This window comes from Megascapheus bottae, chromosome 5, assembly GCF_031878675.1.
Source record: "Megascapheus bottae isolate mThoBot1 chromosome 5, mThoBot2.hap1, whole genome shotgun sequence".
Taxonomy (NCBI): Eukaryota; Metazoa; Chordata; class Mammalia; order Rodentia; family Geomyidae; genus Megascapheus; species Megascapheus bottae.
In genome coordinates, this window is record NC_143513.1 from 45,965,988 (window position 1) to 45,987,674 (window position 21,687).

Consider the following 21,687-nt stretch of genomic DNA (forward strand, 5'->3'; position numbering starts at 1 on the left):
CTTCACAATGAACAAAGACATCTTTGAAAATCTGTCTCCCAGTCTGTTTTTTTTTTTTTGTAAATTTCTCATTATACCCTCATTTTTCTACTTCTTTCATTCACTTATTCACTTCATTCTTTTGCTTACATTAGGTCTACTAGTTTATTGATGCATAGGACACTGGCCTTATCTCAAGATCCTTAATCATAACTGCAGTCTCTTTTGCTATGTAAGGCAACACTAACAGGAGTCAGTCTATCTTTGGAGAGCTATTATTCTGCCCCACCCCCAAGATATATAGTAAAGCTCGTACTTTTCTTTGTTGGCAACTAGTATATTTGATAAAAGCTGATACATTGAGACACTGGTAGATTTATTTTTTCCTCCTGTCCTTTTCTTCCAGCCTAAAACTTTATTTCTAAAATAGAAAATAAATTGTGGCTTGTGAAGAATATAGACAACATTTCATCTCTTTCTTAATCCTTGTAAAATTGCTATTTTTGTTCCAACCTGACAATTTTAGAAAAACAATCAAAAGAAAAAAAGTAGAAATCTATTATTCTGGGCTCAACTGTGAAGACAACAGAGTAGGTAGAATATGTTAGCTGAGTTTAGCCAAACTAAAAATACCTTCAACTATTGATCTAATTTAATCAGATATCTTTGAGGGGATTTTGGATTTTGTTTTAGTTTTTTTTTAAAGGCCTCATAATAGTGAATTTTTTTTGTATTTAAAGACCCAGTAAAAGCATTGCTAGAATGATAATATTCCCAGCAGGTTCTCAGGTAGGGTCAGGGAACAGGCCTCTAATGGTTTATAATATCCCACCAAGGTTTGAGATTTTGACTTTTGAATTTAAAAGTACTTCAAAAAGGTCATGCTTTATAAGGCTAAGCAATATTTTATATGAACTTTTTCTGAGGGCACCAAAGGTAGCATCTTTTTTTTAAAAAATAACCTTTGAGTCCATTGCTTATTTGAATCTGCATTTTATTCTTTCCTTTTATATTTTAGATGCCAAGAGGTCATCAATTACTCACAGCAAAAAGTTATATAATGTTCTGTAGAATCCACACAACCCATTTTTTATAATTCATGACAATATTCCTAACGAGAAAAGGTTGTTGTTCAACACAACTATAAAACACTTCACAGATAAATTTTGTAAATGACATAAGAACGAATCACTATCACAGGCTTTAAAAATGTGTAGAAAAAAGAACACAGGGTAATGAATGTTACCTATTTTTTTTGATGGTCATTGGGCTTGAACTCTAGGCTTGGGCACTGTCCCTGAGTTCTTCAGCTCAAGGCTACCACCCTACCCCTGGAGCCACAGCCCCACTTCCCATTTTCTAGTGATTAATTGGAGATAGGAGTCTCATAGTCTTTAGTGCCCAGGCTGGCTTTGAACCTTGATCTTCAGATCTCAGCTTCCTGAGTAGCTAGGATTTCAGCATGAGCCACCCCGCCTGGCTGATTCCCTAATAAAAAAGTAAGTAGCAAATATGATTGAGATCATGTCTTACTTCCCAATGAGACTGTAGGCATTCTAGTTTGTTAAACTTTTCTGTGTTTCTTAGATTTACTATTTCATGTATTTTGTACTTTTAAGATCATTATTAAGTCAGACCAAAAAAAATGCCATTTTATTTAATTATTCAGGTATGGCTTCCTCCAGCTCTCTCATAGTAAACTGTTCAATTTAAGACTTGGTAGAACCAGAACCCATAATGATACAGGCAACAGACAGTTGATATTACTGAGCTTCTTTTGCTCAGCCTTAAAGCGGTGTGGCTGATTCTAATGACAAATATAATACTAAAGGACACTTCATAGGATTTTTATAGATCCTTTAATTAGAAGACCTTGGGGAAAATCTTAGTCTTTTTATTATTGATTAAGATAGGTATATTAGGTAAAGTAATCAATTTTTGACCCACATTTTTTCTTGTGAGGCATATTTTGTGCCTATTTATTCACCTTACAATCTTGCACTGGTGAATATGAGGTTGGAGAAAAGAATAAGCAAAGCTACTAGAAGTCATGAAGAAATGGTGGATCTTGGCTTAAGCCAATGGGAAGAGAAGGAAGAGATTAACAGGAGCATGTCATAATCTCAGGAAAAACAAAATGCTAAAGACAGAAAAACAGAATAAAACAAAAATAGTCGGCCGGGAGTTTGGCCTAGTGGTTAAAGTGCTTGCCTAGCATGCATGAAGATCCGGGTTCGATTCCTCGGTACCACATACATAGAAAAATGCCGGAAGTGGTGCTGAGGCTCAAGTGGTAGAGCTCTAGCCTTGAGAAAGTCCAAGGACAGTGCTCAAGAGCTCAAGCCCAGGACTGGCAAAAAAAAAAAAAATAGTCATTGAAAACAAAGTAGCTATTCTGGGCTGGGAGTAGTGTCCAGTGGCAGAATATTTGCCTAGCATAAATGATAACCTGGGTTCCATCCCCAGTAGATCACAAATACATACACACAAACACACACGACACACACACAAAAACACCCACATCATGTGTGTGATACATGGAAATTAGGCATGTATTGAGGAAGGGAGTTAAACTATCGAGTTTTCAGAAAAAAAGGAACAAGGTAAAGCTCAATGACTGAGTAGAATGAATAAAACAGAGGGGATGGTGAAGAAAATTGAATGACAGAAACAGTTGCTAATTTGAAGGGCTTTGAGCTTGATGAGTTTTGTTACATATATTGAGAGATAAGAAGTGAAAATTGGTGCAAAAATTAGGAAAAACTAAAAAGGAAAACCTCGTCAAAGGATATTCTAACCATTTTATGTATTGACTATACTCACTTTTTGTATATACCATAAAATAGTCTTTTACCATCAAACACATTAGTAAAATAATTTGAGTTAGGGAACATTAAGAAAGCAGAAGGTAGACATTTAGAGAGATTATTCCCTTGAGTTCTGAAAAAAAAAAATAGCAAAGCAAAACAACCAATCAATGAATAAGGGAAGATGAGAAATCAGAATGCATTATAAATAAAGAATACTTTTTGTTAATTACTAACAGTGCTGATAAACAGTCTATTAAAAACCATGAACACAAAGTTGAAAGTATAATTTTTGTATATAACTCAAAAGCTAAAAGGTTATTCCTAAATGTGCATGCTATCCCCCAGTGACATGAAACAACAACAAGGCAATAAAAGGGTATATTAATATATCTATATTTGTTAAATAGTCCATTTCTTATTTTCTTCTCCTTTTTAGTAGAAATTCTGCCTATAAATCTGAATTCTCTGAATTCTAGTTTCTGTGTCCCTGGCAAGTAGACTGTTCAGCTGGCTGAATTCTGGCCAATGGCAGTCAAACAGTTCCTTGAGTGATGACAGCAGGTTCCTCATCACTTCTTTAAAACTGATTGTCTGCCTCCATTTCTCTATTGTCTCCCCCTGGCTAGGAAATGGTGAGTCCCTGGATAGTCACTTTGAGTCCAGAGACAGAAGCCACACAAAACCAGAGGGCAGCTCTTTCTTCCCTTCTATGATGTGATCTGTTTCTTTTCTGGTGGAAAAATGAAAGAACGTTCTAAATAATGGCATTTAAGACACTATTTTGAAGGCTGGGAGGTCAGTAATTCTTTTTGTGCTAAAAATTTTGTTAGTAGTAGATAGAACTTACCTGCAATGATGGACAAGGTAAATTATATGCCTTCCCTGGGAAAAGGTCAGGAAAACTCAGAATACTTAAATATGGGCTATATCTTACTGCTTTTTAGCATTGTGCTATAAGACACTGATGAGAATTAACTGGTGAGAGTTAATGAGTTAAATGGAGAGATGAAAGGAGATATAACTAACTGCTCTATTCTCAGCAGGTGTTAAGCAATCTAAATGCACTCAGGGATTAGTAACTTGGAAAAGCCACCTGTTACTGTAAACAAACTAACAATAGATAAAGCTGTCACTCAGGAGTTTGCTAAAAGGTCTTCCCCTAAGTGTTCTCAACCAGAAATGTCGGTAATCCAGATACAAAGTCAAATTAAGGTTACTGTTTTTCCAATGAATATGGATGCTATTAATTCAAAAGAGAGAATCTGGATACCATTATCAGAATTATATCCAGATAATTCACAGCATTTGGCTACGGTTTTGACAATTTGTGAGCAAATTATATTTTCAAAGAACTTGCAGGCCTGTCAAAAGGCTTGTTATTGTTTCACCTTAGAACATCTCTTGAGACCCTAACTCTCAGTCAGAAGAAAACTGAGATGTTTGTGCTGCATTTGGCTCAGAATACAGGATTCCTTGTCCATTTCTAAAGTTGGGTGTATTAAAATTTTTTTTGGTTGGTCCTAGGACTTGAATTCAGGGCCTGAGCACTATCCTTGGGCTTTCCCAAGGTTAGGGCTCTACCACTTGAGCCACAGCAACACTTCTGGCTTTTTCTATGTATGTGGTACTGAGGAATCAAGCCCAGGTCATTGTGTATGCTAGGCAAGCACTCTACCACTAGGCCAAACTTCCAGACATATTTTAAATTTTTTACTTTTTTTTTTTTTTTTTTTTTGCTGGTCCTGGAGCTTGAACTCAGATCCTAACCACTGCCCCTGGGCTTCTTTTGCTCAAGGCTAGTGATCTACCACTCAAGCCACAGTGCTACTTCTAGCCTTTTCTGCTTTTTCCTACATGCCCTGAAGCATTTTCACTTTGCTCTAGAATTAACAGGTCCCTGGTCATTTTTTGGAGTAGGGGAGAGGAGGAGGAGTTGTCTTTGGGTTTGGATTCAGGGCCTCTGGCATGAGCTGTTCCCTCTCCATTTTATCATCTTCTACCTCTTTTGCATTTCTACTATTATGCTTCAGAGAACTTATTAAGAAAAATGAGAGTTACTTGAACTCAAGCACAATAACTCCTCAGCAGTCAGTCTGATAAATGACATGGCTGTTCAGTAATGAAGGAGCATGTAGGCTACAAGTATGGATAAACTGGACTATAGAATCATTCATGTCCCTAGCAGCAGAGATTTCATCAAGCTACTCATGAAACTTTTGAATTGTTTTTCTCTGGGACTTTCCATGTTTGAGCAAGAATGAGTAAATGAAAGTTGTAAACCAAAGCTAGGGATAAAGGGTAGACTGTTGTCTAGTGTTGTCAGAGCCTCTTTCTTTGTCAATAATATATATATATATATATATATACATACATATATGTGTGTGTGTGTGTGTGTGTGTGTAAACTGGGGGTGTGGCTTAAGTGCAACACCAACTGAGCAAGCAAACCAAGAGTGAGGCTCTGAGTCCTAACTCTGACACTGAAAAAAAAGTTACATCCTTTCACTTTCCTTTTGTGCACACATGTGTGCTTTTCTGCTGGACACATTCAGTGAAAAAGGGATTCTGGCTAAGGAGCTTCTGTATATTCACTTCAGTGCAAAGTGACAGACTTCAAAGCAATTCTGTCAATTTATACTTGACCAGCAGGGGTGAGAGCTTCAACTACACAATCTGAATTTAATCTGATCAATTGCTGTTCAAGTTGAGCCACTTTTTATAGGTTTACTGGGTATTTTATATCATTCTTTGTGGGGTTCATTGTTACTTTTGTCTTACCCAGGGACTTGAGCAGTCTGGAATGAATAATCCTACATTCATGAGGCATACAGAGGCTTTTAAATCCAAACCAAGTTTAGGTTTAAAATGTTTCAAGTTTTTCTTGTGAATTCAAATGAAGACTCAACTGAAGAGCTTATATCACTTATTGCTGTTGAATAAAATGCTGTTTAGTTAAGTCCTGGGATCTTCAGGCAGGTAAAAATTGATTCATAAACCAAAAAGTACTATTTATCAATCATTAGTGTTATGAACGACTTCACTCAATGCCCCCCCAAAAACCATTTGTGAAGAAGGTGAGGCACAAAAACACTTAATTTGCTGATTTATTCATTCTAAAAATATTTTCTAAATATCTATCATTGCCCGCTTTGGAAGAAGAGGTAGAACCTAGGAGAGCTAAGTTCCATTTGACTTTTTCTTTGATCCCATATACAATTACTACTCTTAGATCATTCCTGAACACTTGTTTACTTTAATAGCACAATGTTCTCTGCTAGGAATGATTTATTTCATTACTAATGATGTAAGACTTATGTATATATCTACTACTTAGCAGACCTATCAGTATTGTGGAAGAGTATCAGCTCCTCTTTCTTCAGCCTCTAATCAAGCCCTCTTATTGTTCTATAGACAAAGAGCACAACATTGTTATACTCTGGCCTGGGATGTAGAGCAAACTCATCTGCCACTCACACCATCTCATCTGGTCCTTTCCTCACAGTCCTTTCCTATAGGAAACAATGTAGTTTTTTGTTTGTTTGTTTTTTAAGAACCAGGTATTGGTGGTTCACAACTGGAATCCTACTTAGTCAGGAGGCTGCAAATTGAAGATCAAGGTTCAGAGCCAGACTGGGCCGAAAAGTCCATGAGATTCTTATCTCTAATTAAGCCCCCAGGACCAGAAGTAGAGCAGTGGCTCAAGTAGTAGAGCTCTAGCTTTGAGCAAAACAACTCAGGGACTAGGCCAGGCCCTAAGTTCAAACTCAAAGACCTGTGAGCGTGCACACACACACACACACACACACTATAAGTGTGAAAACAGAGGCTTTTCTCTTAAGTTTGTTTTCCTTCTCCAATAATGTTACCTACCCTCCATCTATGGCTAGTGACTCTGAACTTGCACTGATTTCTGTCCTCATCTTCAGTCAATGGCTCCCAGCTACTTCTTACATTCTGTTAGTTTCTTAAGATCGTACAGGGTCTGATTCAGTGAGTCTGAATGGAAAAACTGTGAAATCATTTGACCACCATACCAGCTATAATCCTGAGAAAGCTTAAATTTTAAGAGCTTACATTTAAGTAAATATTTTGATAATAAAAGGGACCATGAAGTCTATAATGTTTTGGACCAATAGAAAAGTAACTTTCCTCAGTATAATAAAGGTTGTGTGTGACAAACCTACAGCTTGCATTATAGTTAATGGTGAAAAGCTAAAGACATTTTCTGTAAAATCAGGAATGAAACAAGGATGCCCACTCTCTTCACTCCTATTTAACATAGTATTAGAATTCCTAGCAAAAGCAATAAGTAAAGTGGCAAACATAAAAGGAATACAAATAGGGAAAGAGGAATGAAACTTTGCAGATGACATGATTCTGTATTTAAAGAACCCTATAGACTCCACTCCCAAGTTGCTCAAACTAATTCGAAACTTTGACAGAGTAGCAGGGTATAAAATTAACCCTCAAAAATCAACGGCTTTCCTGTATGCCAACAAGGAGAAGGGCGAGGCAGAAATGAAGAAAGTCTTCTTGTATAGCCTCAAAGAAAATAAAATACTTAGGAATTAACTAAGAATGTAAAGGAACTTCATGATGAAAACTTACAAAACCTGAAAAAGGAAATTAAAGAACTGAGGAAGTAGAAAAACCTCCCATGTTCCTAGATTGGAAGAATGAACATAGTGAAAATGGCAATCCTGCCAACGGCTATCTACAGTGCAATACCCATCAATATCCCAATGGCATTCTTTAATGAAATAGAGGAAGCAATCCAACAATTCACATTGAATAATAAAAGACCCCATATAGTAAGAACAATCCTTAGCAGAAAGAACAGTGCTGGAGGAATTTCAATACCAAACTTTAGACTCTATTACAGAGTTATAATAACCAAAACAGCTTGATACTGGCACAAGAGCAGATCTGAGGACCAATGGAATAGAACTGAAGATCCAGAAATCAACCCGCAGACCTATAGCCACCTAATCTTTGATGAGAGCCAAAAAAATAGGCTGGAAGAAAGACAGCCTCTTCAACAAATGGCACTGGCAGAACTGGTTAAGCATTTGCAGAAAACTAAGTTAGATCCTTCTATGTCACCTTGCACCAGGATTAACTCCAAATGGATCAAAGACCTTGTGGTAAAAGTAGATACCCTGAAAACTTTACAAGAAGGAATAGGAGATACATTAGGTCTCCTTGGTACAGGTTGAAACTTTCTTAATAAACACCCATAAACACAACAAATTAAAGAAAGTTTGCACAAATGGGATTGCATTAAACTGCAAAGGACATAGCTAGCAAGTTAAATAGAAAGCCCACTGAATGGGAGAAGATCTTCACTAGCCATACAACAGGGTCCAATATCTAAAGTACAGCTCAAAAACTGGAATCTCTCCAAAACAAATCTTCAAAGAAACAACCATCCCATTAAAAGATGAGCTAAAGACTTAATGAGAGACTTCTCTGAAGAGGAAATAAGAATGGCCTATAGACACATGAAGAAATGCTGGACATTTTGGCTATAAAAGAAACAAAAATCAAAACAACTTTGAGATTCCACCTCACTCCAGGTAGAATGGCTATGATCAAGAAATCTAATAACAACAGATGCTGGCAGGGATGTGGACAGGAGGGATCCCTACTACACTGTTGGTAGGAATATAAACTGGTTCAGTCACTCTGGAAAGCAGTATGGCACTTCCTCAAAAGAGAAACATAGAGGTCCCCTATGACCCAGCAATTCCATTCCTAGGCATTTACAACTTCCAGAAACAAGGACATACTAAAGCCACTAGCACAACAATGTTCACTGCAGCACTATTTACCATAGCTAAGATGTGGAACCAACCTAAATGCCCCTCAGTAGATGACTGCGTTAAGAAGTTGTGGTATTTATACACAATGGAATTCTTTGCTGCTATCAGAAAGAACGACATCGCCTCATTTGTAAGGAAATGAAAAGACTTGGAAAAAACAATATTAAGTGAAGTAAACCAGACCCAAAGGAACATAGGCTCAATGGTTTCCCTCATTTGTAATAATTAGTACACATCTTGGACTCTTCTAACAGAGGATTACAATAGCTCAAAACATAGGTACATAAGGTCATCTAGAATGTGACTAAATGAAATGAACTCTAGGTATGGAAACAAGAGCCTTATCTTGTGTGATTGTTGTTCTTGATGTTATTTCTTTTCTCTTTTGTTGCCCTTTTGTTAATCTCATATTGTTACTGTATCTGACTTTGTTACCTTGTATATTGTAGATAGATTTATTCATGTATTTGAAATAGGGAAGGCAAGGAAAGGGAGAAAACAATATGATTGGGAAGGGGTGGGAGGAGGGAAATTGGGACAAAAACATGAGAAGGGGTATCAATGTGCAAGAAGTAATGCACCTACTACCTGTAACCCCTCTATACATTAGCCCAGCAATAAAATTTTCAAAATGAAAAAAAATAAAAAGTAACTGTTCCTGCACTTAAGAAAGGATAAGGTCCTGGATATAAAACAGATCTACAATTAAGCATACGCAGCTTTGATTTCAAGTAAGTTTTTTTCTCCCATCCTAACTCTCAGTAATTCTGAGAATAATAAAGCTATGTGCATAAGGAAATAACTTTTAATGCTGCTGCTTGCCTCTAATTATTGCCATTTTTCCCTAAAATAATCTTTTCTTTTCAGGATAAAGAATAAAGTGTCCAGGAAAGTGTTTTACTTTTCACTAGCACCTGAGAACTCAAATGTGGAAGCTAAGATCAAACTTGTTTTACACTGATTCATTCTTTACTTTTCTGTCTCATCTGGTCTATTTTCTATTGAGCTTACACACACATAGAGACACACACACACATGCATGCATGCACACACACACAGAGACACACACACACACATGCATGCATGCACACACACACACACACATCCCACAATCAAAGATCAAGTTGTCTTTCTTAAGGATTTTTATAGAACTCCCCGAGTTATTAATATTTGTAGCTTTTTAAAAGTGAATTAACAAGGAAAACTGGTTGAAGAAAATTTTGCTTGTCAAAGCAGTTATCCTTCATTGAATAAACTCATGGAGCTTCGCTGTGTGCCAGGCATTGCCACAGACACTGTATATAAAGCAACACATATAGTACTTTGCTTATTGGGATTTCCAGTGGGAAAGAAGAGCTTTGAAGGGAATGCAATATGCAAGTGTAAATAATACTAGATAGTGATAAATGCCAGGAAGCGGGGAAGAGCAGAGTAAGGACTAGAAATTGATGAGGGTGAGAAGTGGGAGAGATAGGCACTTTGGATAAGATGTTTAAAGAAGAGATATTAGGCTTGGAGAAAGAAATTTTGTGGGAAGCTAAAAGAGTACGTTGGAGGGCAAGGGCACCAGCTAAAGGGAGAGCAGTGGGGTCGGAGGAGGGGGAGGCTAGAAGTGAAAAGAAGCCATATCTGCCAACATGTCCTCCTGACAGATTCTGTGTGGTCTAAAAGAACAACTCCAAGGCAATTTCTCTGAGCAAGAGGGTAAATTGAGTTGCCAATCAATGTGATGAGAATTATTGAGTCTGAGCAACAAGTTTGGGTTGCTTCTCTGCCATTCAGGTCAGAAATTTAGAGATGTACAGAAGCAAGATAAATGTAAGAAGATACAGAATAATTAAATCCTTGGTATTTCATGAATTTATCTGAAGGAAAAAGTATAAAGACATAAGGATCAAGTCTTAGAGTACTCTAATATGAAAACTTGTGGGAAAGGATTAAAATTATTGTAATAGAAAATGAAAATATAAAAAGGTCAGGATAGGGGCCAGGAGTTGAACTAAGTGGTAGAGTGTTTGCCTAGCATGCATGAAGACCTGGGTTTGAGTCTTTGGTACCACATACGTAGAAAAAGAAAGCCAGAAGTGGTGCTATGGCTCAAGTGTAGAGCTCCAACCTTGAGAAAACCCAAAGATAGCATTCAGGCCCTGAGCTCAAGCCTGGGACTGGCAAAAAAAAAAAAAAAAAAAAAAAAAAAAGAAGATCAGGCTACTGAAAAGAATCTAGATTTAACTATTCTGATGTGTAGATTCCCTCACATCCTTTTGAATCAGATGGGTTTTTTTTTCCTTTTTGTTTTTGCTAGTCTTGGAGCTTGAACTCAGGGCCTGAGCACTGTCCTTGGGCTTTCTCAAGGCTAGTGCTCTACCACTTGAGCCACAGCACCACTTCCTGCTTCGGTGTATCTGGTACTAAGGACTCAAACCCCGGTCCTCATGCATCCTAAGCAAGCAAGCACTCTACCACTAGGCCAAACTCCCGGCCCAGGATGTTCTTTTCTCATCAGTCACCTTAGTAAGTGATGAGTTGAAAGAGTGGGCAGTAGGAAAACAGAAAGTGACCTTGTATGTGGTGTGGCACAATACTTTATTCTCACTGGGCCTCTTGACCAATGAACCTAGTTTCAGATATGGAAAGTCCAGTGAAAGCCCTCCTGGAAGAAGGGATAAATTGTCCTATGACTTGGAACTAGATGAATATAGATCTTAAACTTGCCCATAGGAGAAGTTCACAGAGAAGATCTGTACTGCTATCAAGGACCCATTCTAAATGTGCCTTGTTTTGTTTTGATTTTGTGTTGCTGAGAAGCAAACCTAGGCAAGTGCTCTACCATTGGGTTGCACCCCTAGGTCTGCCACCCTAAGGAAATTTTGGATTGTGCTTCTCTTCTAACATCTTCCTGAAGTCTTGTCAAAAAAAGCACCCTGGAGCAGCGGCCGCAGCTGGAGCAGCGACACTGGTGGAGGCGCAGGCGGCCTCGCCCAGGGAACCAGCGCGCACGGCCGCCACTCGGGGGTCGGGTCGCCGCTGCTCCTGCTGCCATGAGTTGTGTGGAGGTGATGTATCACCCCCAGCCATACAGAGCGTCCCAGTATCTGCCCAACCCCGTGGCAGCTGCAACCTGCCCTACAGCCTACTATCATCCGGCTCCCCAACCTGGCCAGGGAGACATTGGGTCAGTAGTGGATGAACACTTCTCACGAGCTTTGGGCCAAGTCAGCACCTTCCACTCAGAATCTGCCATTTCAAAAAGCAAGATGGGGCTAACCCCCCTATGGCGAGGCAGCTCAGCTCTCTCAAGCCAGAAGAGTAGTTTCCCAACTTCTTTTTGGACCAGCTATTAGCAGCCCCCACCTGCACCCTGTTTGAGGGGAGTTCACCCCGACTTTCAGGTCACCGCTCCCCCTGGCACGTTTACTGCAGCTGATCCCAGCCCCTGGCCAGGCCATAGCCTACATCAGACTGTCCCAGCCCCTCCCTTTCCCATGTCTGAGGCCTGGCACTATCCTTTGGCATCTCAGGTATATGGCCAAAGTTGAAATCAGCCTGCTAAATGTAATATACAGTACTCTAACGACTAAGTTTTTGTTTTTCTTCCCTGTAGATTAACAAAACGTATCTTTCACATATGGTAAGTCTTGTGTGGGAGAGAAACTAGTTTATTTTCTAAAAACAAGTTGGAAACCCTTTATGGCCATCATTATTATGATTGCTAATATGATTTAAAAATTAGGTAGAAATATATGTCCAAGCTGGCATGGTGGCTCATGCCTGTAATCCTAGCTACTCAGGAGGCTGAGATCTGAGGAGGTTCAAAGCCAGCCCGGGCACAAAAGGACCCGACACTCATATCTCCAATTGGCCTCTAGGAAACAAGAAGTGGGGCTTGGCTCAAGGATAAGGTGGTAGTCTTGAGCTGAAGAGCTCAGGGACTGCGCCCAGGCCTAGTTCAAGCTCCATGACCCACAAATAAAATAAATATATGTCCAAAAGAATAAGTCAAAAATGGAATATAAGCTATGATGGTTCTAGAGGGAGGGGCTAAAGGGAGTCTATAAAAAGCCCTGGGATTCAATAGTTTCAAAAATATTAGTCACCTTGATAATTTGGTTATGGTAATTGGTCACAAGATTTTCTTTTCTTTTTTTTTTTGGTCTATTGTGGAACTTGAACTCTGGGCCTGGGCACTGTCCCTGAACTCAAGGTTCCCATCCTATCCCTTGAGCCACAACACCACTTCTGGTTTTCTGGTGGTTAATTGGGGATAGGAGTCTCACAGACTTTCTTATCCCGGCTGGCTTTGAACTGTGATCCTCAGATCTCAGCCTTCTGAGTAGCTAGAATTATAGGCTTGAGCCATCTCACCAGGCTTACAAAACAGATTTCTATAATTGCACTTTTTTTCTCTTTCAATGCTTTCTGAGAAATTCAGATCTAAGTGAAAGCCATAATTGTGAAACTATCTTAATTATATTTCCATTATTTTTTCATCTACTTGAGAAATATTTTCTATGATTTCAGATAATCAAAATAATATTCTCTTGAAACTCCAATCAGCTTGATGTCCTTTTCTTGATTCCAAGAAATTCTAATAAATTTAAACAGTGATTTACCCATTTAAGTAAACTGCCATTTGAAAATTTCTGCTAAATTTTGGGCTCCTAACCGATTCTAAAAGAATGTTCTTTCACAGGACTGGGAGTATGGCCCTGCAGTCGCCAAAGGCTATGAGTTCAAGACAAAGCAGAATAATTCTTCCAGAACACAAATTGTAAATCAGACATTTTTGGCATATTTTAAGATGTGAACTTTCAAATGATGTCTCTTTATACTTGTAAAGATGTACATTTTTCCTACATTAAGATGAGCAAAAGTGAATGATTATTTACACACTTGATTTTATTAAGATATTTATTACAGTGTTGTACATTTTATCTGATTTGCATATATTCCATACATTTTTGAGAGATGCACAGCATAGGGAAATTTTTCATATGATTTCTTTGCATCAATTTAAAATACATATATTTAAGGATGAAATATGGGTTTGATTTTTTTCTTCATATAAACCTAGGTAAGGTTTTCATGAAGAAAAAATATACAATACAGTAAACTTTATATTTTTCACTTGTATTAGGTAAACTAAAAGTTAATAAAATTACCTTACAGCAATGAAAAATAAAATGACAGATTTGTTAATTCTATGAGCAATTATAATACTTTAATTTTACATTTGAGAAAGAAAAGTAAATCTTAGTTATGATATTCTTAAAAGTATATATAACTCATACAACTTTTGACTTTGTATTATAAAATCATATTTTTTGTGTTTTTGTTGGGTTGGAGAAGAAACATTTTAAATTTCTATTCACTCTTCAAATGCAGGACACATAATTGTGTCAATGATATAAAATGATGAAAGACTTTGTAATAAGAACATGTCATTACTTTCAACTCATTCAATAAATAACTTAATGTGGAAAAAAAGAGCACCTTGGCTTTATGCTATGTTAGATCAAAGGAAATTAACTTCCTGGAGTAGAGTAGATAAAAGTCAAGACTCTGGAGTCAGACAGGAGAACAAGTTCTTCCTCCACTGTTGACTAGTTGAGAAAAAATTGGAGAGATAAATCAACTACTTTCTATGAAAGATCGTGGCAACCAGATATATGTGTAGTGGAAATGGGGATGGAAGGTAAGAAATGTGTTAAAGAGAGATTGGTGACCAGCCTTAAGTGGGACATGAAAATTTTCTAAATGGTTCTGAAATTTCTATTTGGGTATGGTAAGCACATTTCCATAAACAGGGACCAGAAGGAAAGCAAGCAGTTGAGCAAGGATAATGAAATAATGCAATGGATTGAATCTTGCAAAGTTCCTGTGTTGAAATCTGAATTCCCTAATGATATTAGGAAGTGGAGGTTCAAGGGGGTGATTAGGTCATGGGGGTGAATGCCTCATGAATGAGATTAGTGCTTTCATGACTAAAAGAAGCCCTATACTCTAGTTTCTCTTCAGACCATATAAATCTTTTGCTTTTTACTAAAAGAAGCCCCAGAGAGACCTTCCACCTCCTTCCACCATGTGAGGACATAACTAGTAAATGCTATGATGAAACATGTCCTCATGAGACACTGAATCTGGGTGTGCTTCATCTGGGGCTTCTCAAGCTTCCATCTGGGAGAAATAAACATTTGTAGTTTATAAGCTACCCATTGTATTATAGTAGTGGAATATACAGGTGAGCATTAACTTCCAAACATATTGGGTATTTGGCAGAAGGGTTCAAGAGGCAGTTGGAAATACCTCTGAAAGAGACATATCTTTCTGGAAGATACTGACACACTTCCTTCAAACATAAAATATATCACTTTTCTTCCTCTGGGTCTCAAAGAAATACTTTTTGGCATAACTTTTTTTTTAAATTTTTTATTGTCAGGGTAATGTAAATAGGGGTTACAGTTACATTTGCCACGTAATAGGTGCATTACCTCTCACACATTGCTACCCCTTCTCATGTTTTTGTGCCCATCTCCCTTCCCCCACCCCCTCCCAACCATCTTGTTTTCCCCCTTTATTTTTTTTGTAACTTTTTTTTTTTTTAAATTGTCCGGGTAATGTATAGAGAGGTTATAGTTACATTCGCCAGGTAGTAGGTGCATTACTTCTCACACATTGATTGGCATAACTTTTTTTCCTATAGTAAATGAGCATCTTTTCTTTTGGAAGTGCTTGAACATTTTATACCTTGCAGTGCAACTTAGCTTTGCTACCTTTTGTGATTCTGATGACCTTGCCCCATCTCTTGTTTGGTGATGAAGTCTCAGTATTATATTTCAAAATCCCATTTCTCTGTTGATATACTCTAACTCTGTTAGGTAACATTTCTACAATCATATTACTTGACTATAACTATTTTCACAACTCAGAAGCCCTACTGCATGTCACAATAGGCATGCACTTGTAATTCTGTGTGTCTCATAGGTCTACTGGATTAGTTCCTTCAACTAGAGACCATACCATCTATTTACCCAGTTTTTAGCTAGGGAAATTCAGTAAATATGCACTGAAACAAGTGAAATGAACTATCATCAAAAAGGAACAGAAATTTACTAAGGTGGGACACGACTTAGGTTATTCTAGGGTCAGTATGCTAGTTTCTTTACTTTTATGGCATAGAAATTCAGAATATAGAAAAGAGTTCTACAGGCAAATTGAAACAAGGCAGAATTCCTCAGTTATTTGAAAGGAGAAAACATCCATTTGCCCCAAATGTTTAGTGAAGGCTAGAGCATATGTAATATGCATACTTAAACCAACCTATGCCAGTTAGTGGTGGCTTGAGCCTGTGATCCTAGCTACACAGGAGGCTGGGATCTGATGGTTACAGTTCAAAACCAACCTGGGCAGAAAGTCTGTGAGAGTCTTATTTCCAATTAACCACCAGAATATCCAAAGTGGCACTGCAGTTCAAAATAGTAAAGCACTAGTCTTGCGCCAAAGAGCTCAGGGACATCACCCAGGGCCTGAGTTCAAGCCCCATGAGTGACAAAAAAAGAAATAAAAATAAAAGCCTGTAAGTATGAAAGCTAGGGTTCAGTACTGTAAAAAAAAAAATTCTAATCGTTCATTGCTTGAAATACTTAATTGAAGGAATCATTTTTCTGATGATTCTGATTTGGGGAGGTGTTCTGAAATTCCACGCAGGCAACGATGACAACATTATTTACAAGTACTATCAACTAAGTCTCATTATTTGCCAAGTTTGGAAAGCCATAGATAAAGGCAAAGGTTTACAAAGAACCTAGTGTCTGTGAAATTTTTTTTCATGGTGTCTGAGGCTGAAGAAATGCCCAAACATTCCATTTATTTTATTAAAAAACGTACTAGAGAAGGAGTAGCAATGATTTTTAAGAAATGTACCTTCTATCTGGCAAATATAATGTAACCCTTCTATTAATTACAATAAAAAAAAATCGTGAAAGCTGTAGTTGTCATTATAGTCCAACAGATGTCGCTGTGTTTCCCCAAAACCAAACCAAAACAAAAAAACTAATGTGGCCTCCCCACACAATCTCCCATTTCCTAAAACCCTGAGGTAGCTCAGGGCATAGCAGCACAGTACCTGGGCTGCAGCCTAAAGGGAACATTTTCCTGCGGTGGCATCTGAATATCTGAATGAGCCTTCCATAGGAAGATTGTGCAGCCAAGTGGAGTGTGTTCCAATAATTTCATCACTCTGTACCTCATTTCTTGGTATGGTTCTTGATTATATGGTCACTATCGCTGACAGAACAAGCATATCATTTATTTGTAGAGGCAAAGATCAAATATTTTATAGCTTCATGAGAAGTTAGTGTATTTTTCTCAACCAGCCCTTTAACACACACACACACACACAAAATTTAGCTCTTGAATTTGACCCACAGAATCTAAATATCTGCCATCCACAATTGTAATTAAAAGCCTACAGTATAACACGGTAGTGCACTCAGGAGGGGGCAGACTGCAAGGCTAGTATTTCCATCTCTTTTTAATTCAGGAAAGACTGCAGAAATACAACTTAGCAAGGACTGCTGGACTGGCCTACTTGACTTCAAAGCTGTGGTAAACAAAAGGTTCCTCCTGGATTTTTTTTTCCTGCTTCAATTCTTCATCTAAGGAGAAATTGCAAGTAATGAAATAGTTCTGTTAAATTCCCAAGGGACGGGAACATACACTAAGAGCTTTATCACCTTCTTGCTAATGACTATAAATGGCTAATGAGATCTATATTGTAAGGCAATCTTTAGTTTATACTGAATTCAATGACTCTTCCATTTGCGATTTCTAGCTGCTCTGTCCACAAATAGTGCAGCTGTCTTGAAACTGTGCATTGTGTTTTGTCCTTAGGTTTTTATGTCAGGTGTTAACGAACAGATAAAAAGGAAGGAAGGAAGGAAGAAAAAAAGGAGCAGACTAGTATGTGTGAATCTAGGCTACTCAGAAACTGTCACTGGCAATAGTGGTTTGAATAAAAACCAGGACATTTCTTGGAGAAATTCCAATGTATACTTAAAAGTCTATTAAGATGGGTACTTTTTTTTTTTTTAATATGTACTGCAATTTCCCCAAGAAATGTCCTGGTTCCCCTCCCCGTTTTTATTTCCTTTCCGTGTTCATTCCCTTCCAACCTTTACAATACCCTCTCTTCAATATTATCATGAGCATCCTGGAATGATCCCTCTTTTCTAACCTCCCACACGAGACATTGCACGAGCACGGAGGCCAAGTGCGTGCCCCCGGCCATTCCGTCCTCCCCGCACGCGAACGCACACGGTGACCCGGGGCTCGGGATCCGTTCCGGGCCCCTCCTCCGCCCCATCTACCCGCGTGCGTCCCTCCCGCCGCGCCGTGGCGGGGTGGGGGCTCGGGTCACGTGGGAGGGACGGCGCCGGCCTCACCCGAGGACAGCTCCTCCGTGCCCCGGCGGCTCCCCGTTATGTAAGGGGCCCGCCTGTCCGGTGTCCTCTGGAATCTCAGGCCCCGCGTCTCCCGGTCGCCGCCTCGGGGACGCCCTGGGGTGATTGGAGACGCGGAGGTGCGGGGCGAGGCCCGTTCGTGAGTCAGCCGGCGGCGGCAGAAATTGCTGGAAAACGCCGCTCCCGGCCGGCCGACGCGGCCCGGCGAGTTTAAACGTGACCTTGTTTAGGCGTTGCTAGGAGACCGGCTCCCGTGCACGCGCGCCCTCCAGCGGCCGGCGTGGCGGGGACGCGCGGCCGAAGGCGGGGCCGCGGCAGGGGGCGGGGCCGCGGCGCGGCGGCAGCGGTGGCGGCGGCGGCGGCGGCGGCGCGAGGAGCGGCCGGGCGAGCACCGTTAGGGCTGCCTGGCGCTCGGCGCCGGCCCGGCGGCTCCTGCGAGCGGTGTCTGGCCCCCGGCCACCGCCCCGGCCTCGCTCGCGCGTGCCTGCGACAGGTATCGACGTAGAAGACCGGACGCGGGAAGGACGGTTGGGTCAGGTGAGCGGAGACGGGGCCGGGGCTGTGGCGGGGGGTGGGGGGGAAGAGTCCTGGAGAGGGTGTCCCGGGGGAGGGCGAGTCCCGCGGGGCGGCGGGGGGAAAAGGGAGAGTCTCAGTTCATTTTGTGCCCCGGGTACCGGCACGGCCATCACGACCACCCTGTGGCCGACCAAGGGTTAATAGCGAGCCGGCGGTGACTGCGGGCCCCGGATGTGAGGGCTGTGGCGCCGACGCCGTCGGTGGCGCTGCAGGTGCGCGGAGCTGGGCGGACGGCGGCGGCCTGACGGCTCGGGGTCCCCGCCCCTACCGAGGCCGCAGGGCTCCCTACCGGAGCAGGCGCGGGTTTTTCCAACTTAAGGGCAACAGGTGGTGCCGGTGGACCGTGCGAGAACCCGGGTCCGCCGCCCTGGGAGCGGCAGCCGCCCTCGCCAATTAAGGAGCGGCGATAGGCATGGCGTGGCCGTCCCGACACGGAGAACCAATAGGATTGGGGTTCGTGGGTGTGGCCTGATATGTGGGCGTGGCCCCAGCACGGGTCCTGGGTTTCTGGTGCAGCCCCAGCCAGACCTGCTCGGGAGAGCTGAGCCTACCAGTTGGGGTTGCTTTACTTCTGCGTGGGAAACGCCTGCTCATGCTTTCCCATTTGGATCCGGACTCCAGTTTGGGAGGTGAGAGCACTTGTACTGGGGAGCGAGGGTGTCATGGTGGTCTTGGGTATGCTGTTAAATCATTTGGGGCTAGAGTCCCAGCAGAGAATTACCTTTTATGATTTTTTTTTTTTAATCTACCGAGAGAATGGTACTTATGGTATCTTAGAGGAGACATTGGTGATTCGGTTGTGTAAAGAATGAGGTCTTTAAGATTTAGAGATCGAGAGGAGTGTAGAAAAAGCACCTATTAACGCAATCTGAGTGAACCAAAGAATTTTTATTTCAGTTATTCCATCTTTTGCCTTGGATTGAGAATATTTCGCATGTCATCGGGTGTGTTTACAGAAGACAGATTAGTTTTTTCGAGTTCCTCTTGTTGCTTATGTTCGCAGAAATAGAGAAAACCCATTTGATGGTGTTATTTCACAAGAATAACGTGTTCATTTCCTCCCCAGCAGTCTTGTAGCTTGAATCACCTAGAGAGAAAAATTGTAAAGCTGTGAGAAGAAAGCATTTCAATTTGGGACCCTTACTTGCAGCTGGCAATGGGGAATGGACTATCAGACCAGACTTCTATCCTGTCCAGTCTACCATCATTTCAGTCCTTCCACATTGTTATTCTGGGTTTGGACTGTGCTGGAAAAACAACTGTTCTATACAGACTGCAGTTCAATGAATTTGTAAATACCGTGCCTACCAAAGGATTTAACACTGAGAAAATTAAGGTAACGTTGGGAAATTCAAAAACTGTCACTTTTCACTTCTGGGATGTTGGTGGTCAGGAGAAATTAAGGCCACTGTGGAAGTCATATACCAGATGCACAGATGGCATTGTGTTTGTTGTGGACTCTGTTGATGTTGAACGGATGGAAGAAGCTAAAACAGAACTTCATAAAATAACCAGGATATCAGAAAATCAAGGAGTCCCTGTGCTTATAGTTGCTAACAAACAAGATCTGAGGAACTCACTTTCTCTCTCAGAAATTGAGAAGTTGTTAGCAATGAGTGAACTGAGCTCATCAACTCCTTGGCATTTGCAGCCTACTTGTGCGATCATAGGAGATGGACTAAAGGAAGGACTTGAGAAATTACATGATATGATCATTAAAAGAAGAAAAATGTTGCGGCAGCAAAAAAAGAAAAGATGAACATGAATACGTTTTGTATCGTGTGGAATAAATTTTCCCTGATCTGATTTTGACAAATGGAAGAGTGTCTTCAGCCTGGTTTGCTTGCCTGTCTGCCCTTCTGGATGCTGTTAAAGCTTTGTTTTGTTGAACAATCAGATGCCCAAATCTGTTGCCTTGTGGTAGATGAGTAAATGCAGTGCTTCTTAAAGTGGTCTCACTACCCCACAATTCCTTTGGTACTGTCATTTTGGGAAGCCAAGCAAAGATAATGAATTGACCAGAAAGCAGTTATGGAAATTTGACTTGAAGTTTGTGAAATAAAACTTTGAAGAGTGTCTTCCCAGTGTTTTGTGCTTACATCTTTTTCTTTTTGAGGGGAGAGGGTCGGAGTCTGCAGAGAAATAGTCTACAAAGCTTTGTATAGTAAGATGAAATGCTAATGAATGGAAATGAAATAGGTATAGACAAACATATATACAGTTATATTTACCACACTGGGACAAAAAGAAAGTGTTTGCCTTTTTAAAGTTTTGGCCAAATTTTTGACATTTTCTGGAACCAATACTATCTCTTAATTCTAGTTAATATTTACTTAAGTTTATTGACTTTTATAAGCTACTTGAAAATTGAAGTGCATGGCTCAGTTTGATGCATGTTTTGGTGTGTAGTCTTTTTAGAAATAGCTATGCATCTTTCTATACAAGTTTAAAACAATTTTGGGATTTAGGGCTACTACAGAATTTATCACAAACCCTCACTTGAACCTAAAATAATTTTACATAGTAAATGTGGATAACTAGACCAATCTTACATGCCTAGATAAATACATGAATTTATGAAGAAAGAATTGATGAATTTGTCAAATGGTTTTTTACATGGTCAACAAAAACCTAAAGATAGAAATTTTACTAGTATTTGCTGACTAAAAACGTGATTTTTCCATATATTTTTCTAGCGTTTTGGGAGGAACGAAAGCTTTATAAACAACACCTGATGTGCTGTGGATTGAAAAATGTAAAATAAATGTGTTCTGAGCTTTAATCTTTTTGTTTACCAACTGAACTGTATTACCAGGGTTTCCTTGCCCTGATTGTAGGAATAACCAGAACAGTACTGCAATAAGAATTAGGATTATAGACAATGAAGGGAAAGTAAGCTATTTTATGAATATTCACTGGTGCTGTTTCTGTTGTAATACACAAAATAATACTAAAGTAATAAGGAGGGAAGACTTTTGCCTGATTCTTATCTTCAGGAAGGGACATTATTTCCAGTAATGTTGTATTAGCAATTAATCAA

At 39.9% G+C, this 21,687-nt stretch overlaps 1 protein-coding gene across 4 annotated transcripts; it reads left to right on the top strand.

Annotated features, from left to right (window-relative positions):
- The first annotated feature begins 18,440 nt into the window (after positions 1 to 18,440).
- Arl4a (ARF like GTPase 4A) lies at positions 18,441 to 20,725 on the top strand. Of its 4 annotated transcripts, none has more exons than XM_090333053.1 (3): positions 18,441 to 18,608; positions 19,164 to 19,276; positions 19,714 to 20,725. In XM_090333053.1, exon 3 carries the CDS (start codon positions 19,804 to 19,806, stop codon positions 20,404 to 20,406), a length of 603 nt encoding a protein of 200 aa, XP_090189179.1. In that variant the 5' UTR covers positions 18,441 to 18,608; positions 19,164 to 19,276; positions 19,714 to 19,803; the 3' UTR covers positions 20,407 to 20,725. The 4 variants fall into 4 exon arrangements, with proteins under 4 accessions (XP_090189179.1, XP_090189181.1, XP_090189178.1 ...); XM_090333055.1 differs by having other exon boundaries at positions 19,717 to 20,725; XM_090333052.1 differs by lacking the exon at positions 19,164 to 19,276.
- Positions 20,726 to 21,687: the final 962 nt, after the last annotated feature.